The sequence below is a fragment of the Netta rufina genome (genome assembly GCF_964035555.1).
Source record: "Netta rufina genome assembly, chromosome: 29".
In the NCBI taxonomy this organism is placed as follows: domain Eukaryota; kingdom Metazoa; phylum Chordata; class Aves; order Anseriformes; family Anatidae; genus Netta; species Netta rufina.
Window position 1 is genome coordinate 3386609 of NC_140153.1, and position 25345 is coordinate 3411953.

At 63.2% G+C, this 25345-nt stretch overlaps 2 protein-coding genes across 3 annotated transcripts in view; one reads left to right on the forward strand and one right to left on the reverse strand.

The window, feature by feature from the left end:
• CELF3 (CUGBP Elav-like family member 3) overlaps positions 1 to 1971 on the forward strand; it is a gene marked incomplete at both ends in the record, with an annotated part of 8436 nt that extends 6465 nt beyond the window's left edge. Inside the window, 3 exon segments of the mRNA XM_084303111.1 lie at positions 943 to 1041; positions 1241 to 1384; positions 1844 to 1971. Coding sequence (XP_084159237.1) covers positions 943 to 1041; positions 1241 to 1384; positions 1844 to 1971 — 371 coding nt within the window.
• Positions 1972 to 4070: 2099 nt separating this feature from the next.
• On the reverse strand, positions 4071 to 25226 carry SNX27 (sorting nexin 27; the record flags this gene model as incomplete). Of its 2 annotated transcripts, XM_084303140.1 has the most annotated exons (13): positions 4071 to 5429; positions 8222 to 8284; positions 9722 to 9781; positions 9993 to 10121; positions 10358 to 10507; positions 11682 to 11771; positions 12853 to 13016; positions 15023 to 15101; positions 16238 to 16342; positions 17294 to 17358; positions 18125 to 18317; positions 18460 to 18691; positions 24943 to 25226. In XM_084303140.1, the coding sequence occupies 13 exons, from the start codon at positions 25224 to 25226 to the stop codon at positions 5382 to 5384; spliced, it is 1662 nt and encodes a 553-aa protein (XP_084159266.1). In that variant the 3' UTR covers positions 4071 to 5381. The 2 variants fall into 2 exon arrangements, with proteins under 2 accessions (XP_084159266.1, XP_084159267.1); XM_084303141.1 differs by lacking the exon at positions 8222 to 8284.
• Positions 25227 to 25345: the final 119 nt, after the last annotated feature.

Here is a 25345-nt window from a genome sequence, read left to right on the forward strand (position 1 = left end):
GAGGTGGTGCCAGGGATGGGGACACGGGGGGGGGGGTGCGGGGGGACCTTGGGGACAGAGACCCCATGTGGGGGGGGGGACATGGAGGTGGCACTGGACTTGGAGCCACCAACCTCACAGATATTGGGGCCGGGGGAGGGGGGTGCAGAGGGATGGGGCTGCCGGGGGTGGCCGTGCCCCCAGGGCGCGGTGACGAGGGGCAGGGGCAGGGTGCGAGGGTGCCCCCCCTGGGCCGGGGGGGGTGACGGGGGTGTCCCCGCAGGAACCAGCACGCCGCCGGCCATGGCCGCCACCCCGGTGCCCGCCATCGCGGCCCCGCTGAGCGTCAACGGCTACAGCCCGGTGCCGGCACAGCCCGCGGGGCCGCCCGCCCCCGAGGCCGTCTACGCCGGGGGGGTTCCCCCGTTCCCAGGTGCCCGCCGCCCCCCCGCCCGCCCCCCCGCTGCCCCCCGCCGCCCCTAACAGCCCCCGCTTTGCCCCCAGCCCAGAGCCCCGCCGCCCCCGGGGACCCCCTGCAGCAAGCCTACGCCGGCATGCAGCACTATACAGGTTGGGGGGGGGGCGCTGGGGGGTACTGGGGGGGGTACTGGGTGCACTGGGTGGGCACTGGATGGTGTTAGGTGGGTACTGGGGGACACTGGGAGGTGCTGGGAGGCACTGGAGGGCTGTTGGGGAGCATTGGGGGGCATTGCGTGGCACTGGGGGGGCACTGGGGGGGCATTTAAGAGCCCTGGGTGCAGTTGGGGGGTGGGGGGGTGTATAGATTTAGGGGGGGCACTGTGAGGACACTAGGGGTGGGGGGGAGGCACTGCATTGCTTTGGGGGGGGCACCTGGATGGTTCTGTGGGTGGGGAGGGGGGAACCACCACCAGGCAACTGGGGGGCACTGGGCTGGGGGGGAGTGTGGGGGGGGGACGTGCTGACCCCCTGTCGCCCACGCAGCCGCCTACCCCGCAGCCTACGGGCTGGTGAGCCCGGCCTTCGCCCCCCCGGGGCCCCTGCTGGCCCCCCCGCCCCCCCCGCAGCAGCAGCAGCGCGAAGGTGAGAGCACCCCGGGACCCCCGGACCCCCCCCCTTCAAAGGGCGCTGGGCTCGGGGGTGCCCAGTGGGGGGGCTGGGGGGGGGGGGTTTGGGGTCACCCCAAGGGCGGTGGGGGTGGGTTTTTTTTTTGGGGGGGGGGGGGGCACGGGGGGGGGTGCCAGGGTTCCGGGTGCCCGCTGTGATGCCGCTCCCTCCGCAGGCCCCGAGGGCTGTAACATCTTCATCTACCACCTGCCCCAGGAGTTCGCCGACACCGAGATCCTGCAGATGTTCCTGCCCTTCGGCAACGTCATCTCCGCCAAGGTCTTCGTCGACCGCGCCACCAACCAGAGCAAGTGCTTCGGTAGGGACGGGGGGCACGGGGACACTGGGGGGGGACACCAGGGACATGGGGATACTGGGCACACGGGGACACTGGGGTCACTGGGGACACCAGGAACACGGTGACACCAGGGACATGGGGGGGGCACGGGTGACACCAGGGACATGGGGACACTGGGGACATTGAGGAGGACATGGGGACACCATGACTGGGGGCTCCCCATGCCCAGGGACCTGGGGCTGTCACAGGCGGGGACACCTTGGCCTGGTCGCAGGGCTGTGGGGGGGCTGTGGGGGGGTCACAGCCTGCCCAGGGCACGGGGCCGTCCCGGCTGGAGCGCTCCCAGCCAGCACAGACAGGGGACAGGGACAGCACGGGGGGGGTGCGGGACATCCCCTGGGGAAGCCACCGTGGGGCAGGGGCAGCCGCGGCCGCCCTGTCCCCAGCGCCCCCCCCCTGCCCCCCCCCCCCCCCCCCCAGGCTTCGTGAGCTTTGACAACCCGGCCAGCGCGCAGGCGGCCATCCAGGCCATGAACGGCTTCCAGATCGGGATGAAGCGCCTCAAGGTGCAGCTCAAGCGGCCGAAGGACGCCAACCGGCCCTACTGAGCCCGGTGAGCCCCCCCAGGACCCCCTCCGCAAACCCCACAACTCCTTGGGGGTGTGGGGGTCCCACCTGCTCCCCCCCCCCCCCCCCCCAGCACTGCTTAATGCCCCCCCCCCGCCCATCTCCCCTCTCGCCAGGTCTGGAGGTGCCGGAGCAGCACCCTTGGGTGCCCCCCCCCCAGTTGCAGAGCGGCCCCCCCCCGGGACACCCCAGTGGTGCCCGTGGGGGGCTCAGTCCTGCTGGCGGGAGGGGGGGGGGGGGGCACACACAGACCCCCCCCACATGCTCAGGAAGGATGGACACCCCCTCCTCCCCCCCTGGACCAATCTGGACACCCCCAGCACCCCATGTCCCGTCAGCCTGGGGGGGAGGGGGGATGGGATGGGCCCCCCCTCCCCATCACCCCCGCTGCCCCCCAGGGGGGAACCCCCTGCTTGGAGCTTTTTTCTCACCAAACAGGACCAAAACCAGCTCCAGGTGGGGGGGGCCGCCATGGGGTCGGGGGGGGGTGGGAACGACACCGGGGGCTGGGCCTGGCACGCCCCCTCCCCCCCCTTCTCCCCCCCCCAAGACCCCAGGGTGAGTGGGACCCCCCCCCCAACACACACACACTGCCACCCCCACCCCCTCCCCGCTCTGCCCCAGCCCCAACCTGCCTCAATCCCCCCCCCACGGGCACTGGGGTCTGCCCCCCCCGGCCTCCCCCCCCCCCCCAACGGCCACGGCCAAGGAGCAGCCGAGCCTGGGACGCGCCAAAACTGCACCAAAAGTCGGGGTCTGGCAAACTGGGGTGCGGCAGCACCAGGATGTGCCGGAACTGGGATGTACTGGAACGAACTGGGATGTGCCGGAACAAACTGGGATGTGCTGAAACTGCACCAAAAGTCAGGATGCAGCAAGACCAGGATGCAGCAGCATCGGGATGCGCAGCAATTGGGATGTGCTGGAACAAACTGGGATGTGCTGAGACTGGGATGCGCCAAAACTGGGATGTGCTGGAACAAACTGGGCTGTGCTGGGACAAACTGGGCTGTGCTGCAATGGGGATATGCCTGGCCTCGCACGCAGGCGCTGCCCCAGGGACTCGCCGCCGGGGCACCGGGAGCCGCGGGCACCGGGAGCCGTGCGCACCCCGGGGCGCCCAAACCCGGGAGGGCCCCGGAGCAGCGCGGCCACGGAGCCCCCGCGGCCACCGGCGTCGAACGACGGGGACACGGCCGCAAACGCCATGGGGCCAAATTTGGGGCCGATTTGGCCCAAACGGCGGTGCTGCCCGGTGCTGCTGCCCGGTGCCAGTGCCCGGTGCCACATGCCCCCCTCCCCAGCCAAACCCGGGGGGAGGGGGGTGCAGCCATGCCCTGGTTCCCCCCCCCTCCCCGCTGCCCCCCTGTACATAACTCCGTTGGCCGGGGGCGCGGCCGCTCCTCTCTTTGTCTCTGTCCCCCCCTTTTCGGGGGTTTGGTACCTGCTGAGTCGGTTTAGAGGGTGGGGGGTGGGGGGCGCGGGGCCGGTAGCGCGGGGGGCACAGACCCCGGGGAGTTGACGTCTGCGGTGGAGACACCGGCGCTTAACTTATTTGCTATTTATTGCGGTTACTTTGGATAATTTAATTATTTTTTTCTTTTTTTTTTTTTCCTCCTTTTATTTTTTTCTGTCTAAATAAAAGTTACAAAAAAAAACAAAAACAAAAAAACCCTGACCCTCGATGGCTCTGAAGCGTCCCTGCCCGGGGAGGGGTCGGGAGGGACCCCGGGGATTTGGGTTTGGTTCCCCCCCCCCAGCCCCCTCCCAGCCCCGCGCCTGCCGCGGTGAAGGAAATGGCCACGGTTCCCAGCAGCTTCATCAATAAATCAATTTATTTAAAAGAATATGTTACAATTAATTACACTAAGTGACTTTACCAAACAACCGGAGTGGTTAGCGCTAGAGAACGAGGAACGAAACACCGGGAGCAGACCGGGAGGGGGGAGGCTTTTTTTTTTATTTTTTAAATTCCTCCTTTTTGCAGTTTTTTTTAATATTTTTATTGTCGTTTATATCCTTCACATTTCTGAATCACGAATAAAAAATACAAGATACCGTAGTGAAAACACCGTTAGAGTTCTCTCGAATAAATTAAAGATGTGTGCGTGGCAGCGCGGGGGGAGGCAGCCGGGGGCGCGCTGGGTGGGGGGGGCCAAGCCCCCCGATTATTGCTGAGCCCGGGGGGGGCCCGGCTCCGTGTGATTAAAGCCGCGGCGCTTCCTGACCTACTTAGCCGGGCACGGAGCGGCGCTTTCGGTTTCCTTAAGGAAAAAAAGAAAAGAAAAAAAAAAAAAAAAAAAAAAAAAAAAACAACAAAAACCCCAAACGCAGCGACCTGAAACGCAACAAGCGCTGTTTGCGTCGCAGAGCCTGGGCCAACGGGTTGGGAGCTCCAGGCCCCCTCCCTCTGAAATTAAGGACTGAAAATGGTGGCAAACCCCCCCGATTCGCACAATTTGAGTGCCCGAGACTGGCCCGCGGGGCGCCCGAGGACAGTGGCCGAGAAATCCCATTAGCGCGGCGAGCGCTAATTAATTCCCCGCGTGCGGCCTCGCTTCTGCTCTCGTGCCACTGCCCCGCCACGGGGACCTCAGGACCAGGAGGGGTCCCCGAGAATGCGGGGCCCGAGGCTGCCACGCTCACCCCGGGGGGGCTCCTGCTCCGGGGGGGCCCAGGGGTGATGGCGAGCGGCCTCCGGAGGCACCCAGCACCGAGTGGCCTCTGCGGGGAACCTCCGGTGGGGGAAAAGCGAAGTCAGAAGCTTGTAAACGTGCCGAGGTCCTTGTGCCAGGAGAGGTATTTCCCTGTAATGTTGCTGTGTTTTGATTTTTTTTCCTTTTTTTTTTTTTTTTTTTTTCTCTAAAGTTAGTTTTTAAAAAAACAACACAATGAATCGGGGAGGGGGGGGAGATGCGTGTAAAAACGCAAGCTTAAAAAAGGTACTGCCACTGGTATGAAACCTTAAAAGAAATATATATATGTATATACGTGCACGGCCTTTGTATATATAGCTTTGCAGTTTTTTTTCTCTTTTTTCTTATTTTTTTTTTTTACATACATACATATATATGCCTGAACAGTGCAAATGGACGATGTCTCAGTTTCCAGTTGTATAAAACAGGAGCCCAGTCCGCCTTCTGGCATCGGACCCGGCTGGAAGGGAGCAGACAGAACACCCCGGGGCGAGCTCGCGCCGTCCGCCACCGCCTTCCCCTTGCCGCCGCCGAGCCTGCCCTTCTCCTCGCTGCTTAATTCCATAAACATGAAGTTCACAAATGGTATTATTATTAATAATATTTAGTTTAAGGGCTTTAATACAATAACAGAATTTGTAAGTGTTAATTTTGGGTGTGGGGGGGAGGGGGTTACGTTCTTCCGTGCCGAGGGGCTAAGTGGCCGCGTCCCTCTGCTGTGACCTGACCATCTGAAAGATGTTCTGCAAGAGAAGAGAAAGGAGAGGTCAGGGGCAGCCCCGCAGGACGGCTCCTGGCCCCCACGGTCCCACCCGGCGCAGCCCAGGGGCTCCCCAGCCTCCTCCTCCTCCTCTTCCTCCGTTGGCAGAGGAGCTGTGGCCGCAGGGAGCTGCCCGGCCCCACCGCGGTGCAGCCGCTGAGCACGGGGCTGGGGGAGCTCCCCGGTGCCAGCCCCGCTGGCAGGGCAAGGTTTCGGTTTCTGCCTCAAATGCGAGGCTGTGGGGCAGGCGCCGTGCAGGAGGCCGCTCGGAGCCCTGGGGGAATGAGCTGAGGGTTGGGGCGCACCGGGTCCCATGGGTGCTGGTGGTCGCTGCTGTGGGTGGCGCAGCTCCGTGCGGTGTGGGGTGCGCAGGGGAGCCCTGGGCACGGCTCCGCTCCGGCTCCACCGAGCCCCCCCGGGAGCTTGAGCAGAGGAAAGGAGGGCAGGAAGGAGGCCAGGAGCAGCCCCGGGGACCGGACGGATCCCCCCAGCTCTCTCCTGGCTCCACGAGCAGCCCTCCCTCCAGAAAAGGGCCAGAGGCTGCAAGTAACCCAAATTCCGCCTGCACGACTCCGCGCTTTCCCTGGAGCTGACCCGAGCCCAGCAGCTCTCAGCAGCTTCCCTGCCGCAGGAGGATGGAGGACAAAGAATTTCCCCCATGGCTCTGCCCCAGGGCACCAGCTCCCTCCCGAGCAACTTGCACCCAACGCACCCCACTGCCCCCGCCTTACCCTCGGCCCATCCCGTGGTGCGGCCAAGGGTGTCCCTTAAGGGCTTGGCGTAGAAAATAGGGCCACAAGGGTTGGGCAGCTCACAGAGCACCAAATACATCCATAAAGTATCTGCCAAGTTCCATCAATCTTTTTATTTTACACGAGGGAACGAAAATCACCCGGTGACCGGTCAGCAACGCTCCTGATCTGGAATTAGCCCCCCCAGCTCGTGCTGCTCCCATCAGAGCAGTGAGGGCAGCGGCCGGGCTTTGGGGTGCCGGGGGCAGCGGTGCCCCGCGGTGCTCCCCACGCCAGGAGCTGCCGCCAAAGGGTTCCCGGTACAGCAAGCGAGAGCATGCAGACGCGAACGAATCCAACGGGACAAAAACCTTTCCCCCCCGCGGCAGGGAAGTCCCGGGGTGCTCAGAAGTGAGGAGCCGCTGATGGAAGAGGGAAGGAAGAGAATGCCCCCGGTCTCTGTTCACCGAGGCCCCAGGAAGAGACGTCAGGGGCTGCGGGAGGGCGCGGTGCCGTGTGCGGGCAGGGAGCGGCACCAGCCCCGGCACAGCCCGCAGCCGGTTCCCGTGGCCGCCCAGCTCCGTGCCACCAACTCGCTGCCACAACTCCTGCGGGGAGCTCGGCGCCTGGGGGGGGAGTTCCAGGCAGCCCCCCCGAGCCGAGCCTGGCTCTTTCTTTCCTGGGGTGTCTCCGGGTTTTGCGGGCAGGGCACCGGCTTTGAAAGGGCAACGCAGGAACACGGCTGCGTGCGCGAAGCCTTCACCCCGCTCTTCCTCAAGTGCGCCGGGTGCCCGGGGATCATTGGGGTTACCCCCGCGGGATGTTATCGCGCAGGATCTGCCCGGCAGAGGAAGCATTGCAGGGGCGGGAGGCTCCCACACCCCCGCCAGCGCTGCGCAGCCCGCGCCGCTCCTTCCTGAGCGCTGACACATCCTGCACCCTCGGCTACAGCTTTCAGCTCAGTCAGAAGGGGCTCTCGCCCCGTTTGATGTCCCAACGCTTTCTAGCCAGCACCACGTAACTCCTGCCCACGAGGCGCACCTACGGGAACCGCTGGGGTTAACAGCTTTCTGCCTCACCGAACGCAACCGCGCTTTGGTTCTTTCGAGCTCAGTAACCTGCAGCTATTTCGGACGCCCGAGCGTGGAGCTAAAACGTGGGGCGGGAGCACGGCAACGCGAGGGGTCCGCAGCCACCGCCGGCGCTCCGAGTCCCCGCAGAGGAAGCTGCGAGCAGAGGTTTGCAGGGAGGCACCCGCAGAGGCCGCGGCTCCTGGCACGCACCGCTCCACGAGCGCGTCAGAGCAGCGGGGGCCTCTCCGCAGGGCCCCTCCGTGTGAGGTGCTGGGCTAAGAGCCTACGCGAGGATATCCTAGGGGCGGGCAGGGAAGGCTCCCGGATGCTTCTCAGCGCATCTTGAGGCAATCGGAAGCGTTTAGCTTTGAATCCTGGCCAGCTGGAATGCGAAAGCGGCTGGGCAGAGGGCGGCAGCAGGAGAGGTGCGTTCGCGAGGCTACGACAGAAGCGGTTTCGCTCCTCACTAGGAAAGCGGCGCTGGGAACGGCACGGTCAGTCCCTAAGGGTCCTCACTCCATCGCAGAAGAACAAGAGAAAAAAACCACACACCACTAGCCCGCGGCTTCCAGGATAAAGTCTCTGGTCCTTTACAAGGCGAGCGGAGCCACAGCGTTTGTCCCCGTGCAGCTGCGCCCGTCCCCTCTCCTCCGGGGAGGCGAAGGGAGCCGCCGCTCGCGGCCGGAGCGTCGCATCCCGGGGCATCCGGAGACCGGTGGCGTCCAGGAGAGGGGCCCCAAACGTTCCTAACGTCAGCAAAGAGGCCTCGAGGCACAAAGCCACCTCTATCCCATCAAAAGCAGCAGTGGGGGGGTTAGTCTGCGGGTTCCCTCCGAGGAGAAGCCACTAGGAAAGGGCACTGTTCTACGCTAACGGGAGCTGGAGCAGAGGAGCAGGAGACACTAGGTCCGCAGCACAGCAGCCAGGCTGGCTCACAGAGCACAGATGCTGTTTGTTTTCAGCCCAATTACCTTGCTGCACATATTGTCTTTACTGCAGTTCTTGTTATCCTTGTCTGTTGCTTCCTCCTCCACCTTTACAAGGGAAAAAAATAAAAAGGGTATAAATAAAAAAGCAGAGCCGGAGGGGACGGGAGGAGACTGAGCAGCTGCTGCTGCCGGAGCGGCTGGAAGAGCGTCGGGAAGGATCCGGGGCGCTGAGGGCGACGCCGTGGCCTCAGCAGGGAAGGAACGGGCCGGCCATGAGGGCACCAGGCGGCCACGCGTGCCTGGCTCCCTGCCCACATGGCCCCACGCCAGCCCCACCGACACGGGGAGCTGCGGAGGAGCTCGGGACGAGGCAGGCTGCCCCCTCGGGAAGCTTCTGCTCCACGATCCAAAGCGGCAGCCACGAAGGCTTTGTTCCTCGCGGGGCAGAGAGGTCACCCCGGCAGGGACGCGGGGCCCAGATCCCATTTCCTCGGCTCTGCACACGGTGCTGAGCGCTGCCTGCTCCCCGTGCAAAGCCTGGGACTCCTCGTCCCAGCCCGCCCGCAGGTCTGTGGCCCCTCGTGAGAGCGCCTGCTCCAACCTCAGGCTGAGCCACGCCACTTTCCATGTTCACTACAAAACCCTGCTGGCCTCACGCTCCTCCGTCCACTGCTGCATCCCTGGGGCCGCACGGCTGCTGCGGTCTGTGCCTGACCCTGCGCTCCCCGTGTGTCTGCAGCGTCCCGTGCCCAGCACAGCACCAGCCCTGGGCCCTGGCCACACCACGACAAGCACCAGCAGCCCTGCCCCGTGCCCAGCAGGTCGGAAACTTCCCCGTGGAGAAGGGAATCGTCCCTGTCCGGGAGCCTCCACGCCGGGCAGATCGTCCTGGATCCCTTTCAGACTCGCCGCGTTTACGCTCTGATCAGATCAAGGGCAAGGAGAGGCCCCAGCCTCCAGCGGCCGCTTCTCTCTGCTCCCAAAAGGGAGGGCGGCGACCTTGCCGGGACAGCAGGGGCCGGGGCACACGTGGCGGTGCTGCAGCAGCCACAGACGAGGTGCTTCCAGTCCCAGCCACCCTGCCAGCACGGAGCCGTCCCTGGGACGACCCGCGGGTGACACCTCTCAACGGCTTCAGCGGGAGGAGGCCGATCAGCCTCCTCAGGCTGGACTCAAAATAAACCCTAACACCTCCCTGCTCCCCAGAATCTTTCTGCCAGAGGCTCTCGCGACCCCTCCTGAGTCATTCCGCAGCCCCCGTAACCCCGTCGCAGGACGGACGCTTTGCCCCCTGCACTCGGCAGCAGGCACCAGGGAGCGACCAGGAACCAAGCAGCTCCCGGAGCTCCTCACTCGGACACAACACGCGGCGCCCCGCACCCACAGAGCCCGAGACCCCCCCCACGCTCCCAGCAGAGCCCCCCCGCTGCTCCCCGCACAATCCTTCCTGCTCGGGCTGCGGGTCGGAGCCAGGCGGAGTCGCTTGCAGTAAAAAGCTGCCGAAAGAGGCGAAGCCGTTGCCCTGCAGCAGCAGGCCCTTACCTCCTTCCTCCACTTGAGCTCGCAGAAAACCCGTTCGAAGCACTCGTGCATGTAGTTGAACTGCAGAGAGAAAGCGGGCGCGTGTCAGGCGGCGGCGCAGCGCCCATCGCCCTGCCCGTGCTGCCGGCTCCTCCTGGCGGCCGCCTGCCTCCCCGCCGCCTCCTGCTCGGAGCTGGGTGCTCCCCTCCAGCTCCCTGCGGATCCCAGAGGGAGGAACAAGCGGGATGCGACTCCTCCTTCCCCGTCTGTGAGTAACCGGGGGCACACTTACGTAGGGGGTGAAGATTTTAACCCATCGGGGTTTCTTCTCTCCGCGTGCGTACTCGAAACAAAACGCCATCCCCTCCTCGTCCGTGTCCCACCGCTGCATTTCGTCCCATTCGAACGCTATGACCTGGTTCTGAGGGGAGATAAAACCCCGTGAGCCCCGAGCCAGCAGCCCCCAGGCAGGGGGGGGTTTAAGGCAGATCAGAAAAAGCCAAGCCATGCACGGGGGGGACGAGGGCAGGGAGTGACGCCCCGTGCTGCCAGCCAGCAGCAGTCCCAAGCCCCAGAGCCTCGGGCAAGCTGCTCCCCCTTCCTACGAAGCTGAGGTGGGTTCCGGGACCCCGGGCAGAGCCCTGCTGTGCCCCTCACCTCCAGCTGGCCCTCCTCGGTGCAGGCGTGGAGTTTAAAGTGCTTGATGCTGATGGCCGTGATGACATGTCCCTTCCGCCGGGAGTCACAGGAGCAGTGGGGGAAGATGATCTCGTTGTAACCCTCGCACGTCCGCAACATGTTCAGGTACTGCAGGGGGAAAGCAACAGCGCTGGACGGGGACCCAGCCTCCTCCTGCCACCCTCGTGCTAACGGCCCCCGACCTGTCTTTGGTCATCAGAAAGCCCGGGAGAGCAGCAGGAACAAAAGTGCCACGGGATGAGCCACGTGGGGGAAGTGTCTATTTATTGCCCCTTACCATTAGTTAATAATTAAGAGGTTATTTGAACTCGTTTCTTGGCTTAGTGCTTCAGGTGACTCTGCTGGGGGTCCAACGCAGCCCCCCAGTAGGGACCTGAGAGCTACAGCAAAGGGGCTCGGGGCAGGACCCCGAGCAGGACCCCGAGCCACCCCTCTATGAGCACAGCCAGCAGCAGCCGGGGTGCAGAGCTGGGGAAAGAGCAGCCCCAGGCACCCCAGGAGTTATTTACAAGTCAGATTCTTCTGCTGCTTGATCTTCGAGCCAAGCTCGCGTCTGGCGGCTGAGCTCGGGGCACCCCCCTGCTCCCCCACATCTACGCCAGGCAGGCTCAGCGAGTCGCACCGAGCCCCCAGGCACTCGCTGGGCAAAGCGATAAGAGGCAGAAAAGAGTCAGGCAGACAGACAGCGAGATCTGACACGGGATTTGCAACCTGGGGAGACTTCTGCCAGGCAAAAAAGACACTAAGAGACGGGGGCAGGGGACACAGCGAGCAGCACTGCGAGCAGAGCAGTGCCCGTGCCTCTTGGCCAGCCCAGTGCCACTGCTTGAGGCAGTTTGAGGCAGAAGACGACCTTTGCCTCTCCGTTACTGGGAACAGCTGCTCCCAAAGGGCTGGGGGTGGAGGACTGCTACACGGCACGTTAAGCACCTCACCTCTCAGCACTGGCAGTAACACGCCAGGTTTATCGCTGCCTTGTTTGGAGCCCAGTCAATTCGTGGCCGTGCCAAGGACAAGCAGCTGATGGAGCTCGCCGGGCACGCTGGGCGGTTTTGTTTCGGGCAGCAGCAGACCCGTGGGCACAGCCCAGCCCCACGCCTGGCACTGCTGCACGCCTGCAACCCTGCCGAGGCCTCTGTGCCAAACCGACGCTCCCACAGCTCTCTGGGGTTATTGCTTTCCAAGGAAAGATGTTTTTCAAGGCTGCAGCTATCTCCTTCCCAGACTCAGCACTGCACGGCACTTGCCGGAGGAAGCAACCAGGACAGGTAGGACAACTCACCATGACCATCTTTCTCTGCTCACACAGCTTCTGTAACTGGTAGGACTTCTCCTCTGCTTTGATGTAGCCTTTCTTGACATCATCGACAGCCTGAAACAGAAAAAGGGAAAGAACACCCAGGAGGTCAGGCCCCAGGATCTCCTCGCAGTGCTTCGCCTGCCCCAGCTCACAGCCCCGCAGTCCATCGTGCACCCAGCGAGGGCCGGGCTCGGCAACTCCAGCCCCGAGCCTCTGCCTGCCTCGGGCAGCACGCAGATGCCTGGGTCTAGGAGGGCTCTGATAGAAAATTCCCCAGATGGATCTGCAAATGCTGGTACTTGGAATCCTGCCTCTGCCTTTGGGCATCGTCCGCTACAACCCTTCCACCACAGACACATGCAGCCGCCTCCAGCAGAGCAGCACAGGCTTTGTTTTCACCCACCGTGCTGCTGGAGGGCAGTGCTGCCATGCAAAGGCTGCTTCACTCTTCGGGAGTGAGCAGGTACGCAGCACTGCCTTTAGCTGCACAGCCTCACACTGCTCAGCCAGGACCCCTGCCCTCGCACCAAGCAGCTCGTGAAGCTGCCAGCCAGTCTGGGGCATCGCTGAGCTTGCTAACAGCTCTTTTCTCAGTTTGTGTCAGAGGCTGGTACTTGTCAGTTGGAAGTGTTGGGACAGCGTTTTTGGTGGCTGAGACAGAGCAGGATTTAGCTCACTGAACTGTGCAGGTGTCTACCTCTGAGCTGCTCATCCTAGACCGGCTGTACACAGGCAGAGCACAGCTCCTCTCAGGCTCACTTCACCCCAGAGCAGCTGCGTGGAAGGGGTTGAGTGAAAGCACAGGCAGGAACGTTCCGTTTCCTCAGGGGGGGCAGGGAGAAGCCCCCAGCTGATCACAGACCTGGTGCAGAGCTGAGGAACAAGGAACCTCCCCTGGCGGGCAGCCTGCAGCTCTGATGGTGCCGTGGCCACCAGCTCACCACGGAGCTGCCGACTCACCCAGCCACCAGCCTGTGCTCCTCAAAGCTGCCTGAGCAGTGCCAGCCCTCAAGCTCCTGCTCTGCTGCCAGGACACCAAGGCACAGCGGCGTCTGGAGTGGTTCTGGGAGCCAGGCGCTTGGCTACCAGCAGGCGTTGGCTCACCACCAGCAAGAAATCGCAGCTCCTGCCCAAAGAGCTCGCGGGCACCTACCTGATGGAAGAAGTAGGTGACTGCCAAGTCATTGTCGTTGAGAAGAACCTCCTCCTCTGTAGTGAAAAGCCATTTCCGGATGGTCAGGCATGTTCCCGGCACTGCCGAGGTGTAGTTCTGCACGTAGAGTTTGTGGGGGAATTCGTTGGGCGCCAGCTTGCGCACTGGAAGAAGCACAGGACACCGAGGTCAGCACAGGACACTGAGGTCAGCTGGGCTCAGCACCTGCTTCTGCGGTGCTGGACCCCAGGGGTCCCTCGCAGTGGGCCCTGGCACACAAACAGGAATTAATTCCCTGGAGATCAAACTCCTCCCAGCTGATGGGGCAGGACGCGGGTGCTGCCCCGCTGCCACCCATGCGGCCGGGCAGGGCATGAGCTGAGGACAACCCCACCGAGTGTGGTCCCCAGGAGCCATCACAGCAGCCCGATGTCACCCTCTGCTGAGCACGGGGAGGATCACCCTGCCCAAGGTCACAGAATCACAAATGTCTTGGGTTGGGAGGGACCTGCTGGAGCTCAAGAAGAGTTTGGACAACGCTCTGAGACGTGCTTTGATTGCCTGTTAGAGCCGGGCTGGCTCTGGCAGGTCCCTGTCCCTCTGGTGCTGGGGCCCCAGAGCTGAGCACAAGGCTGCAGGCAGGGTCTCAGGGAGCAGAGCAGAGGGCGCGATCCCCTCACACTGCTCCAGGGCACTGTGATGCGTGGCGCTGCCCCCACACTGTGACTTGCTGCTCAAGGCCATCTCCAGCTCCCCACGGGAGCGTTCTGGGCTCGTTTCCATTTCCCTGCAGCTTCCTCGGAAGGGCCCCTCCGCATCACGGCGGGCTGAGGCAGCCTGCTGCCATGAGTCCTGCCCGCACTGCCCCTGTCGATGCTCACTGCGTTCAGAGCTGCTGCTGCTGCTTTCCTTCACGGTGATGGATGAGAAGGGGAGCTCGGCACGTCTCCTTCGTCAGGTAGGGTACGGTCACTGTCTCCCTGCAGCCGGAGCTAACAGCTCCCAGGGAAATTAAATGGAGCGCATCCAGACAGGAATAAATGGGGATGCTCACGGCGAGCGTCCGGAACGCGCAGGCCGTAAAGGTTAACTGGAGATTTTCCTGTTCTGAGTGCTGTGCTTCTCAAACTGCTCAGAGCAACGGGGCACCACCAGCACCAGCCAGGGCCTGGCAGCCTGAACGCCCCCCGTGGGACTGTGCCCGCAAGTGGCAGCATCCCACCTCCTGCTCCGGGCTCCCTGCACGGCCCAGGTCAGCACCCGAGTACAACCCCAGCTTGTCTTCCGAGCTGGGTCGCTTCAGGAGGGCTTTAGGAAGGCCCAAGTTGTCCCTGCCACTTCGCCAGAATTTTCAAATGTGAGGAGCAGTCCCAGAGATCTCCCCCTAAAACTGCACAGCTTGCAGTAACTCCAGGGTGAGTCTGAGGCAGGCAGAGCTGGCGACCCAGAAATGAAGGCACCCAGCTGGGAAGGAGACGTGCACTTGGCTCAAAAGGCAGTGTAGGAACAAGCCCAAACCACCACACCCACTCAGCAGCATGACCTGGGCAGTTTGGACACCTCAGGTTCAGCGAAGGTGGGGGAGCCGAGACCAGGCAGAGACCTCAGCACGCTCCGAGCTGGGAGGACGGGGATTTGCAATTCACAACGCACCAAAAGAGTCGCCCAGAATCCTGCAGCCAGGGCTCAAACACCCCCAGGATTCAGAGGCTGAAGGACAGACGGGTCAGCTCGCAGCATGCATCCCCTCTGGGCCTGGCCATCACGCCCCCTCTACGTGTGAGCAGACTAAACCCAGTTCCCTCTGCAGCCCCCCTGCTCCACACCGAGATGCTTTTGGTGCCCCTTCTCCAGGCAGCCACGTTTCAGTGCTGCCGGCCGCTCTCTCTGCTGGCTGGGCCCTTTGAACTGCAGTAAAACGCTTCTCAGTTAACAAGAGGCTCGTCTCCTTGAACTGTTTAAGAACTGGAAAGTCAAGCAGCAGCAGAAAAAGCCATCAAACTTTGAGGGCTCCTCATTATCAGAATCTGCTGCGCCTGCCCGATTCCTCCCAGGGGCTCCTGACTTTGTGAGCACAGATAAGGCCCAAATGAGTGCCACCAGGCTCTGCTAGCACCGCCGAGCTCCCTCCTCGGCTGCCTGTGGGCACCAAAGGGATGAAAAGACTTACCAAAGGAGTGATTGATCACTTCAAACAAGGCGAAGTAGTTTGCGGTAATACTGTCCATTCCAACTTTAGCAGCCACAGCCTAGAGCAACCAGAGGGGAAAACGGAGTGAGCAAAGCAGGAGCCAGCACCCGGCAGTCCCCGTGCAGGGCAAGGCCAGCGCCGTGCAGGTTATTCCAAGTATTCATTAACCCGAGGCGTTAGTCATCAAGGAAAGCCTGAATGTTATTCTTCCTGCAAAATCAGAGCTTTTCTTTAGCGAGGGCCCAGACTCGCGTGCTTTTGCCTTCCTGCAAACCGCAGACTGCAACTGCCCCCACTGCTGACAATTAGGTCATCTGCTCCTCCGACGCCTCCGCTTTCAGTTCCTGATGGAGGAGCACACCTCCCCGAGGAGCTGGCTCCAACACCACTTCTGCCCTGCGTGCTAATACCACAGCCACATCCCACAGACCTCGGCGGAGGCGATGTGAACTTCAGCAGGTCGTGTCCCAAGTGCCTGAAGGCACCACGAGTCTGCCAAAAGCACCACGACTCTGCCAAAGGCACCACGAGTCTCCTCCAGCAGCGGGATTCTGTTGCGCAAAGCAGGAGCTCCTGCGGTCCTGCTCTTTTGCAACCCTTCAGCTCCTCGCTTGCAGCAGCACTTTGAGTTCCCCTTTTGATTAGTCTGCCCCCATCGCCTTATTCCCCCTCCTTCATCGACAACTTCCATCTCTCTCCAGCAGTGCTGGCTGAAGTCAGTTGTTCTTCACCTTCCGCTCCAAGCACGGGGCCTTTGGGCCGCCTGCAGACCTGGAACCTGCCCAGACCATTCCCCAGGGGTCACTCCCTTCACGCCCAGCTCGCTGTCCTGCCACGCAGCCACAGAGGCGCGTGCCGGACGCAGACAGCTCTTGGATCCAGCTCCTCCTCTGCAGCCACAACACCCGATCTGCCTGGTGCTTCGAGCCATCCGCCAGCTTTCAGATACTATCAGTGGAAATTAATTCAGCGATGACTCCGTCCTTGCAGCCAAGACTGCCAAAGAAAATGCTGCTTCAGCACGGCGTGAGGTTGGAGCTCGCCAGCATTCCTGCCCTCTGCGAAGCAGCACTAGTGCCTACCTGCACTCGAGAACCCAGCGGGCACCTCTGGGCCTTGGTTCGTGCCTGAATCATGTTAATTTTCCAGTCAGGGGAAAAAAAACAAACCAGAACACAACAAAAAGTAGCTCACCTGGTACACCTGATCTGTAGTGCTGTTCTTTTTGACTCTGACTGTCACTGTTGTTATATCTGGTAGTGCTACCCTGAGCTCCACGTCTGAGACACCATTGTAATTCTAGAGAAAGGCAAAAAGAAGGCAGAAATCAGCCAGAAATCAGAGTCCACCAGACGTGGCTGCAGGGGCTGGGAATCGCCGCTCCCAGCTGCAGCCCAGAGCTGGGCCCAGGGTCCCATGCGTGCCCTGAGCAGATGCCCCCGCTCGCTGCCACGAGCTGAGCCCTGAGCTTGACTTTACTGAGCTGCAGGAGCGCAGTGGGGGGAATTCCTGAGCTCCACGGACCAGGCCTGGTGCTGGCTGACTAACGTGGTCACTCGTGCACTCTCACGTCTAGCAGCCAGCTGCTCCGCAAGCCTCAGGAATCTGCTTCCAGGCTGCGTGGGGGAATTCTGAAAGGAGGAAGATGTGAGCTCTGCTTCGAGGCAGGACGCCAAGCAAACTGCTCCGGACCACGCCGGGGAGGATTTTCCAGTCGTGGCTTTGTCAGTGAGGAGCGAGAGAAAGCTTTGAGCCAGAGCAACTGAATGCACCACGGAAAAGTTGGGAAAAGAGCAATGGCCAGAGGGCAAACAGCGGCTTTGCTGCTGCGGGCAACCCAAACCCGGGCAGAAGCAAGTCAGACGAGCTGGTATTTAACGTGCCTGCTGCCTTTCTGCCCAGCAGCTGCCGAACGCCAGCAGCTCACACGCAAAGTCCCGGGGCTGCCACCAGCAGCAGGAACCAGCAGGCACACTGCTGCGGGGCCAGGGAGGCCCAGGGCAGGCAGCGAGGCCTCGCACCCGGTTCTGGTCCTCCAAGAGCGGCCTCGGAGCCGTTCCCAGCTCCTGCTACAAGGAGAGGCTTCCTACGAGCAACAGCTGGCAGCGAACCGCAGCCTTGGTTTTCTGCTCTGGCGTTCGATTTGCCCAGCTGAGGCTTTGCTGGGGAGGATCCTCGCGCTCTGACCCAGTCTCCCCACGCCTCCGTACCAGGGGAGGCCGAGTTCCAGCGCCGTGCCCGCGTGCCTACCTCGTCCGACTCCGACAGGAACTCCTGCATGATGTCGCTCTCGCCGATGACGCGTATCGAGCACACTGCGGGACAGAGAGCAGGGGTCACGGCCTTGTACCGGGGCGAGGGGGGGCACAGGCCGGCAGAGGCTGCAGGGTAAGAGCACCCGCCTGTCCCGCAGCCTGCGGGAAACTGGGGAGGCACCGGGAGCCCGGCAAAGCCTCCTGACACAAGTGCTTTGCAGGCTGCACCAGGGCTGCTGGTACGGGGGCTGATACGCCCCAAATCCCCCCTGACAGCAAGCAACAAGCGTGCAGCGGCGCTGAGGAACTCACTGCTGAAATAATCCCCAGGGGGAAACCCAGGCTGCGGGCACGCGGCCAACAGGAGGCTCTGACTGTACTGGGAAGTGGGCAAGGATTTCATAAATGCGTTATCCCAGAGGGAACGAAGCTGTTTGGGGACTTGGGCCAGGCTCAGTAAATAACCTGGGACAAAACTGTACCAGGCTGCATCCCCGTGCACGCAGCCTGCCGTTTCCTCCAGCCGGGATGAAGGCGAAGGAGCAGGGCTGGGACAGCAGCTGGGTGGGGGAACCTGCCCCGGGCCACACCGGCGGGGCCAAGGGGCTTCGTGCCTGGGTATGGGCAAGCCTGAGCTCAGCACTGCGGGCCCCAAACCCAGCCCAGCCACACTGTGAGCTTCTTTCCCTGGCTGACAAACAAAAGCCCGTGCAGCTCGAGCTTCCAGGTCTCCCAGGGAAGGACGGGCCCCGAGGACTCGCTGCCTGCTGTGAGGAGGGTGGCGTGCGGCCGCACGGCTGCCCGGGCGCTGCGCCCAGCCCCGCACCTTTCTCCAGGTACTCCTCCAGCCCTCGCCGCCGGGCATCCAGCTGCTGCTCCGACAGGGAGAACGGCCACTTCCCCGGCAGCCGCGGGAAGGTGAAGTTGGCGAATTCCCGCTTCAGGTTCTGGTGCAGGATGGCAAACTCGCGGTACCGCTTGGAGCAGAGCTGGCGGCCCGCCATGTAAACGTTGTACACCTGCAGGGAGCAGAGCAGGGGCTGGCTGGGGCGCGGAAAGCTTTCCGAGAGCAATCAGGCACGGCGCTGCCTCCCCGGAGCCACGGGCAGCCCCAAGCAGCCCCCTCCCGTCCCCGGGGAGCGCGGCCCCGCCGCCACTCACCACGAACTTCTCGCCGTTCTGCTCCACGTGCTTGTAGGTGGGGATGGAGATGGGCACAGCCTGCTTCTCCGTGTAGTCGTAGAACGACTGCCCCAAGGAGTCATCGCTGGGGTCGAGGTTATCGGCCTCGTGGGGAGGCACCGACAGCACCGTCAGGATCAGCTCCTTCTCCCCGGCGCGGATCAGGTCCACCACTTGTTTGTGGGTCGCTCCCTCAACGTTCACCCCGTTCCTGTGAGAGAGGGCAGAAAAGCCATAAGCAAGGCAGGGGGGACGGCAGAGCTTTCAAACCATGCCAGGAGCAGCCCAGAAACCCATCCCATAACTGCTTCCCTCGAAAATCCGCCAGCTGCAGGTGACTGACACCTCCACGGCTTCAGCTCTCTTCCCACAATGGGTTACACAAGCTAAAGAGGAGCAAAAAAAAAAACCGAAAAAAAAAACAAAAAACCCCAACCCACTTAGTTTGTGTTAAAATTCTGCAAGTTCTGCTCCAGTGGCAGTGGGTTTTGCAGCTCAGCTCTGCCTGCACAGCAGCAGGAGGGCGAGCGCTGCTCTGGGCTGAGCTGCTCCAACTTCTGCTGGCGATCTCTCGGGCTGGTGGTTACGGAGTTGTCTGATGGCTTCGGGCACAGGTAAAGCACGGCACGGCACGTTCGCACCCAGACCGTGAGCCTTCTCCTCTCAGCTCAAGGGAAACACACGAGGTGACCACAGAATTGAGGAACAACACCACTGAGTGCGTAACTAGGCCAAAGGCCAGCTCCTGCCCTCGGCAGCCCCAAAACACAAGGTAGATTTCCAAAAATCTGCGCTGAAGCTTCCGGATGAACAAGAATGAGAACGCAGGCTCGGGCGCTTGGAGGGCGAGGGTAAGAGGCTTCAGAGGCTGCTGCTCCCAGCTGCCGAGACGAGCACCCGCGAGCCCACGGGCGCGCTGCCAGGGGAGATGAGATCTCTCCAGTTCCTCCTCGACAGGCCCGGGAGCGCTGCCGCAACGAGTACGGGCTTCCAGCTCTTGCACTGCTCCAGCCTGACTGCAAGAGCTCGTCCAGCGATGCCCCGAGGCCCACGGAAGCCCCGGGACACCTCGGAGCGTTCCTGCCCTTCCTGCTCGCCCCGAAGCCACCGCCCGGCTCTCGCTTGGCCCGGAGATGGCAAACCCGGAGAGACGCCGCTCTGAAATCCAGCCCGAGGTCCAGACAGAGCTGCAAGGCTCTCTTCCAAATCTGGAAAAGGACGGGGCTGCTTTTCTTTCTGATAAGGGCTAAATTTAGTAGCGAGCCTCCAGAAAGTTGCGGTGTCTCCGTACGGAGCTTGGCACCCGAACCATCCCCTGCAGGAACAGCCCCAGGCAGGGCGCTGCCCTCGGGAGGCAGCCACGGCACCCGTGGGTGACCAGGGCTCACATCCCCCCTGAGCCCACCTGCCCAGGGCTCCAACATGCGCCAATGGCCCCCCCAGGCCCCCATCCTCATTTACACCATGGAGGGGCTCGGCTGGGACGCTCAGCACAGCCCCTGCCCCGCGCTGCTGCCCGGAGCTCTGGAGGGACGCTGAAAGGCGCCCGCGCCCCCCCGGCCGTGTGGCCTCCCCACGAAGCCACCCTGCGAGCCAGCGAGCCACCCCAGCTCGCCTCAAATCAAGGGTGAGATTTAATTTCAAGCCCTAGCACTGGAAGGAAAGAGAACAGCTCTCCCCGCTCCGCATCGATCGCTTTTATTGAGCTTTCACTTAGGAGAATCGCCCCGGAAAGACCCGATCTCAGCTTCCAGGCCTGGGGGAGAGAACCCAGGCTCAGCACCAAGCTCAAAGAGCCCCAAGACAGAGCGCCCGCACCGTGCCAGGCGTTGGACAGGCCTGGACATCGGCTGCAGGTCACACCGTGTGATGCAGACACGCTGGGGACAGAGCAGAGCGGTGTCTGCTCACCTCAATGGGCTGAAAAGCCCCAAAAGAACCGGGTTTGGGAAGGGCAAGGCCAGGGAGTGAGCGGCCACAGGCTGGCTCAGCACCCAGCCATGCGAGCGCCCAGCAAGGGCAGAAGCACCGAGATGGACGCGGTGACGCTGTGGGTCCCCTCCGGCTCAGGACTCTGTGTGACCCCGGGATATTCACTGTGACCCCGGGATATTCCCTGTGTGACCTCGGGATTTTCCCTGTGAGACCCTCGGGATTCTCCCTGGCACACACCAGACCTCGAGGACGAGGCGCGTTTGCCAGCGCAGCGCTCCCCCACACTCCGGCACCGAGGAGCAGGCGCCTCAGAGCCAGGAGCAGGTTTCACTTCTCCCATTTGCACACTGAATGACTCATTTTCTGTGAAGACTTCTTAAAATTTCCCAACTGCCTGTCAAGAGAAGACAAGGAAATTTGCTGCAGAAAGCCTGCAAGACGCTTCCCTGAGATTAAGCCCGCAGCCTGACTTTGTGCCTTGCTGAGCCCAAACCACGCAGCCAACAAACCACCCGAGGAAAGCTCCAGTCCCCTCCGAGGCAGAAGCCTCGCCCTCCTGCGTGAACATTTCCAAGGAGAGACGGGTTCTTTGGCATCCCGACCCCTCTCCCTTCTGAGGCCGTTCTGCCAGCTCAGCTCCAAACCCCTGGGCTTTGTCACGGCTGAGGCTCCCCTGCAGGACGCCCCCGGGACCGTCCATGCCCAGCAGCCCCCCCATGGCCCCAGCTCCAGCTCGGATCGTGTCCTTCCCCCCAGAGGGGATGAGAAACGGCCTCGAGTGCTCCAAGCCTCAGCCCTGATGAGCACGGAGCAGGGCAGGCAGGCGAAGCCTCCCGTAAGCCCCCGGGGCACGTCCTGCCAGGGTGCTCAGCGGAGGCCACGCAGCGTTTCCCCATCCCCAACCTTCCTCAAACAGCTGCGAAATCCAGAGCCAGCATTCGTGCAAACAGATCAAAAAAAACAGGCAGAAACCATGAAGTGCAGCTCCCGTGACCTCCCCTATGCCTCCGACAGAGGCTGGGCTCGTTACCATCTCCACAGCCGCCTCTCCTGACATTTTAAGGAAGTTTTCAGGTCCCTGGGCACATTTCCACGCTCTGCTCTGGCAAACAGCACAGCTGCCGTTTGCCGGCTCCAATTACGAGAGCACCAACTCCTCGTAAATGAACACCTGAAACACCCTGAAAGAAGACAAGGCACGTGATGAGTGTTTCAGCAGGTTAAAAGCTAAATATTACTCACAGGAAAACAAATATTGACTTCACAGGTAGTCCTGCTGAAAAAGGACAAACGTTTTGGACGCTTCGGAAGCCAGACGTGCACCAAGCCCTTTGGAGGTGCAGCTACCAGCAGCCAGCTCCCAGCCTGCCCAGCACCAGCTCCGAACACACGGCCGAGGCCGAGGCCTCCTCGGTTTCTCCTTCCTGGATCCAGCACGAGAACAGCTCACAGGGAGCCCCAGGGCCAGCACGGTGCAGAGCTGGACGTTCCCGTGTCCCCACACCAAAGCAGTGACCTTTCACCCTCCCCTCGCTTCTCCTGGGGGGAACTCACGCTGCTGACGACAGCTCGAGCCCGTGACAGTGGTGCTGGTTTCCCAGCTGAGCCCCGAGCAGTCCCGTGGCCCACAGGGCTTGCTGCTGCTGCTGACATTTCCCTGCAGGCATGGGTCCGAACCCCGGCGAAAGGAAACCCTCCTGTCCTAGGGACAGTACCCTGAGAGGCTGCCCAAAACTGCTGGGACCGGTGACCAAGGAGGGGACACAACGTGTGGGGAAGGCACCGCAGGATGCCAGGGCCTGCATCAGCCGTCCCTGCGGGGCAGCTGCTGCCACCCGACCACCGGGTCCTTATCTCGGGTCCTTATCTCGGGTCCTTATCTCACACACTTGCTGCAGAGGCTTCCAGCAACCGCAGCGGGGAAACAACCTCTGTGCGGCCGCCCCAGCACATCGCTCACCGCTTGGGGCCACGAGCTGGGGCGCCACACACCACAGGAGTCCAGAGCAAGAGGCAAGGTTTGCTGCGCCGTGGGGCTGCTGAGACGGGCAGCCTGACGGGCTCGGGCCGAGGCACCCCGCTGCCCCTTCCAGGAGGGGATTTGCTGGCGACGCGCCCCGTGTGCGGGCAGCAGAACGCTGCCAAGAAGCAGCAGCAGCAGCAGCCGCCTCTTTAGGGTCAGTCTGTGCTTCCCCAAGGCACAGTCATCTCCGGGGCAATCCACGGGGTTAGACTTTGGACCACGAGGAGGTAAAGAGTCTGAGTCCGGAGGGATGGAGCCGGTCACCGGGAGGAGCGCTAAGGAAGCGCCCTCATGCAGAGCCCCGCGGTGTGGGGAGCGGCCCCAGGGGCAGATCTCACCTCCATCGAGATTTTCCCTCCGTCGGGATTAGCGACCATTGTCATTCAGGGCGATAATCAAGAGCTCAATTAGCTCTCATTGTCTGTCTCCAATGCCCTCAACACCCACAAACACACAAGGAGCTAAGGAGATTAGAGAGCACACCAGAGTTATGTTGCAAAACCAGCCTCCGACAGCCAGCTCTGAGCTACACACCAGGCACAGAGCACGATACAGCGACGGACGGCAGGAGATGGCAGGAAAGGGCTGCAATGAGTGCAGGAACCCAAAACCCCTGGGACAATGCCCAAAACCTCCACGGGTCACGGACGAGGGCTGGGAGCATCTCGCCGTGCTTCCCTGTGGGGAAAACCAGGCTCAGGTGGTGCTGCTGTGGGGCTGGGGCCTGGTGAGGAGCCAGATGCTGCCCACTGAGCCCCGGCCACAGAGCTCTCATTTCTCCAGCCCCAGCTCCAGCAGCCTCCACCTGAACCCATTTGTTTGGACCCCCCCGCCCCGTGCACGCTGCTCAGCACCCAGACGAGAGCAGGACACACGGACAGCTCCGGGACAGAGCTCCCGGGAACGCCACCCCCGGCACCGCGCTGGGTGCTGCTGCGTGAAGGAAGGAAAAGCAGCGCTATTCTGGGAGGCCGTGGTATTGTTTCCGACTCCAGCTCACAGCCGTGCTCGGATTTATTCGCAGGAGCTGGGTTTTATCAGATCCAGGAGGGTCAACGCCTGCGAAACGGGACCGGTGCTGCCCAGGACCTGTAGGGCCAGCGGGCTGGCGCGCGCAGCCGGGTTAACGACCCTGACAGAGAGCCAAAACCATCTCACGGTGCTACGAGGAGCCACGCGGGTGAATTAGGAAGCGGCTTCCCCCCGGAGAGGGGCAGGGAGGAAATCCCAGCTCCTGCGGCCGCTGCTCCCTGCCCGAGCTGTCCGGACGCCGGTGCCGCAGGCTGAGAGCGAACCTCAGCCACTGCCTCAGCTCCTGCACCGCTGCCGAAGCTCAGAGCAAAGCTCAGGCCGAGCCTTCCACCTGCCCGAGAAGCCAGGACCGAGCCCCGGCTCCTCAGCACCCCCCTCCAGGCCCCCACAGTGGAGGATTTCAGCTGGGCGCCTCGCCACACTCACAAACGTTCCCCTGGGTCAATAAACACTGCTCCCGAGCAGGTGCCCCAGGTGCAGAACTCACCCCCGGACACCTCTGCGAGGGAAATCAAAGCCAGGAGCGTTTGGGGCCCACGGGAGAGCGCCCGAGGCCAGCACCGTGCCCACAGCAGGGCCCAGCCGGGGAGTTTGGGCTCTGTGGGGCCAGGCACCGCTGCTACAGCCCGCGAGGACGGGCAGCGAGGCAATCCCGCTGCTGTAAATCCCTGTAATTAATTAGTAATTGGACTTCCCCAGCCCAGCCCGACCTACAGCCGCGCAGGGACCGGGGGCACGCGGAGCCAGCCCAAGGAACCGCACGGCCACAGGGAGAGAAACCCGGACGGGCCGGGGCGCACCTGATGCCAGCCCCCAAATTTGGGGGGCTGTCCTTTCCCCAGCTCTCCCCCAGGACGCAGCCCCCTGTCCCCGTCCCTGCCCCCCCCCCGGGCTCTGTCCCGCTCTCCTCCGGGTTCCTCCCCACGCAGCCGTGACCCCAAGGGGAGGAGAATTTGGGGTGGGGGCTCCCCTGGATGTTTCCTCCTGGGGGGTCGCACCGCAGAGCCCCCCAGGTTCGCGTGCTCGTGGGGCCGCCGGGCTTCACCAAGCCGAGGGTCCAGGGCCCTGCCCCGAGCTGCCCCCCCGCAGAGCGGCTCCTCGGGGAGGCTGCGACCCCCACCCCCTCCGCACCCCCCCTTTGAGACCCCCAAATCCCCACCTTCCGAGGAGGGGGGGCCGCGCCCCTGCCCCCCGCGGGGGTCTCCTAAAGGACCGGGGGACGGGAGAGGCTGGAGGAGCCCCCATAGCGAGGGGGGGTGGGGGGGGCAGCCCCCCAAGCCCCCCAATAACCCCCCGAATAACCCCCCCCGTGAGGAGCGGCCACAGCCCGGCTCCGTGAGGCGACTCCGTGCTGGGGGGGGGGACCCGGAGCCCCCCGCAGCCCCCCGCACGCCCCCCCCCGGTCTCCACGGAGGGCCCCGGCCCCGGCCCAGCCCCCGGTTCCCCCCCCAGCCCCCCCCCCCCGTACTCACACCTCCAGGATGCGGTCGCCCTTGCGGACCCCGGCGCGGTCGGCGGCCCCCCCGCCCAGCACGGCGCTGACGTGCTGCAGCGGCGCGTACAGCTCGCCGTTGATGCTCCGCAGCTGGCCGCCCTCGCTCACTTGGCCGCGCACGTTGAAGCCGTAGCCGGACTCGGACTTGACGATGCGCACCACCCGCGGCCCCCCCGGCCCCCCCGGCGCCCCCTCGCCGCCGCCGTTGCGCTGCGGCCCCGCCGCCGAGCGCGGCAGCCCCTCGCCCTCCTCGTCCGCCATCTTGGCGAGCAGCGCCCGGCCGGCCCGTCACGCGCCCCCGGCCGCGCCGGCCACCGTAGGGAGCCGCCCTCCGCTCGGGGAAACGGCATGCTGGGAAATGTAGTCCGCGGCCTCTTCCC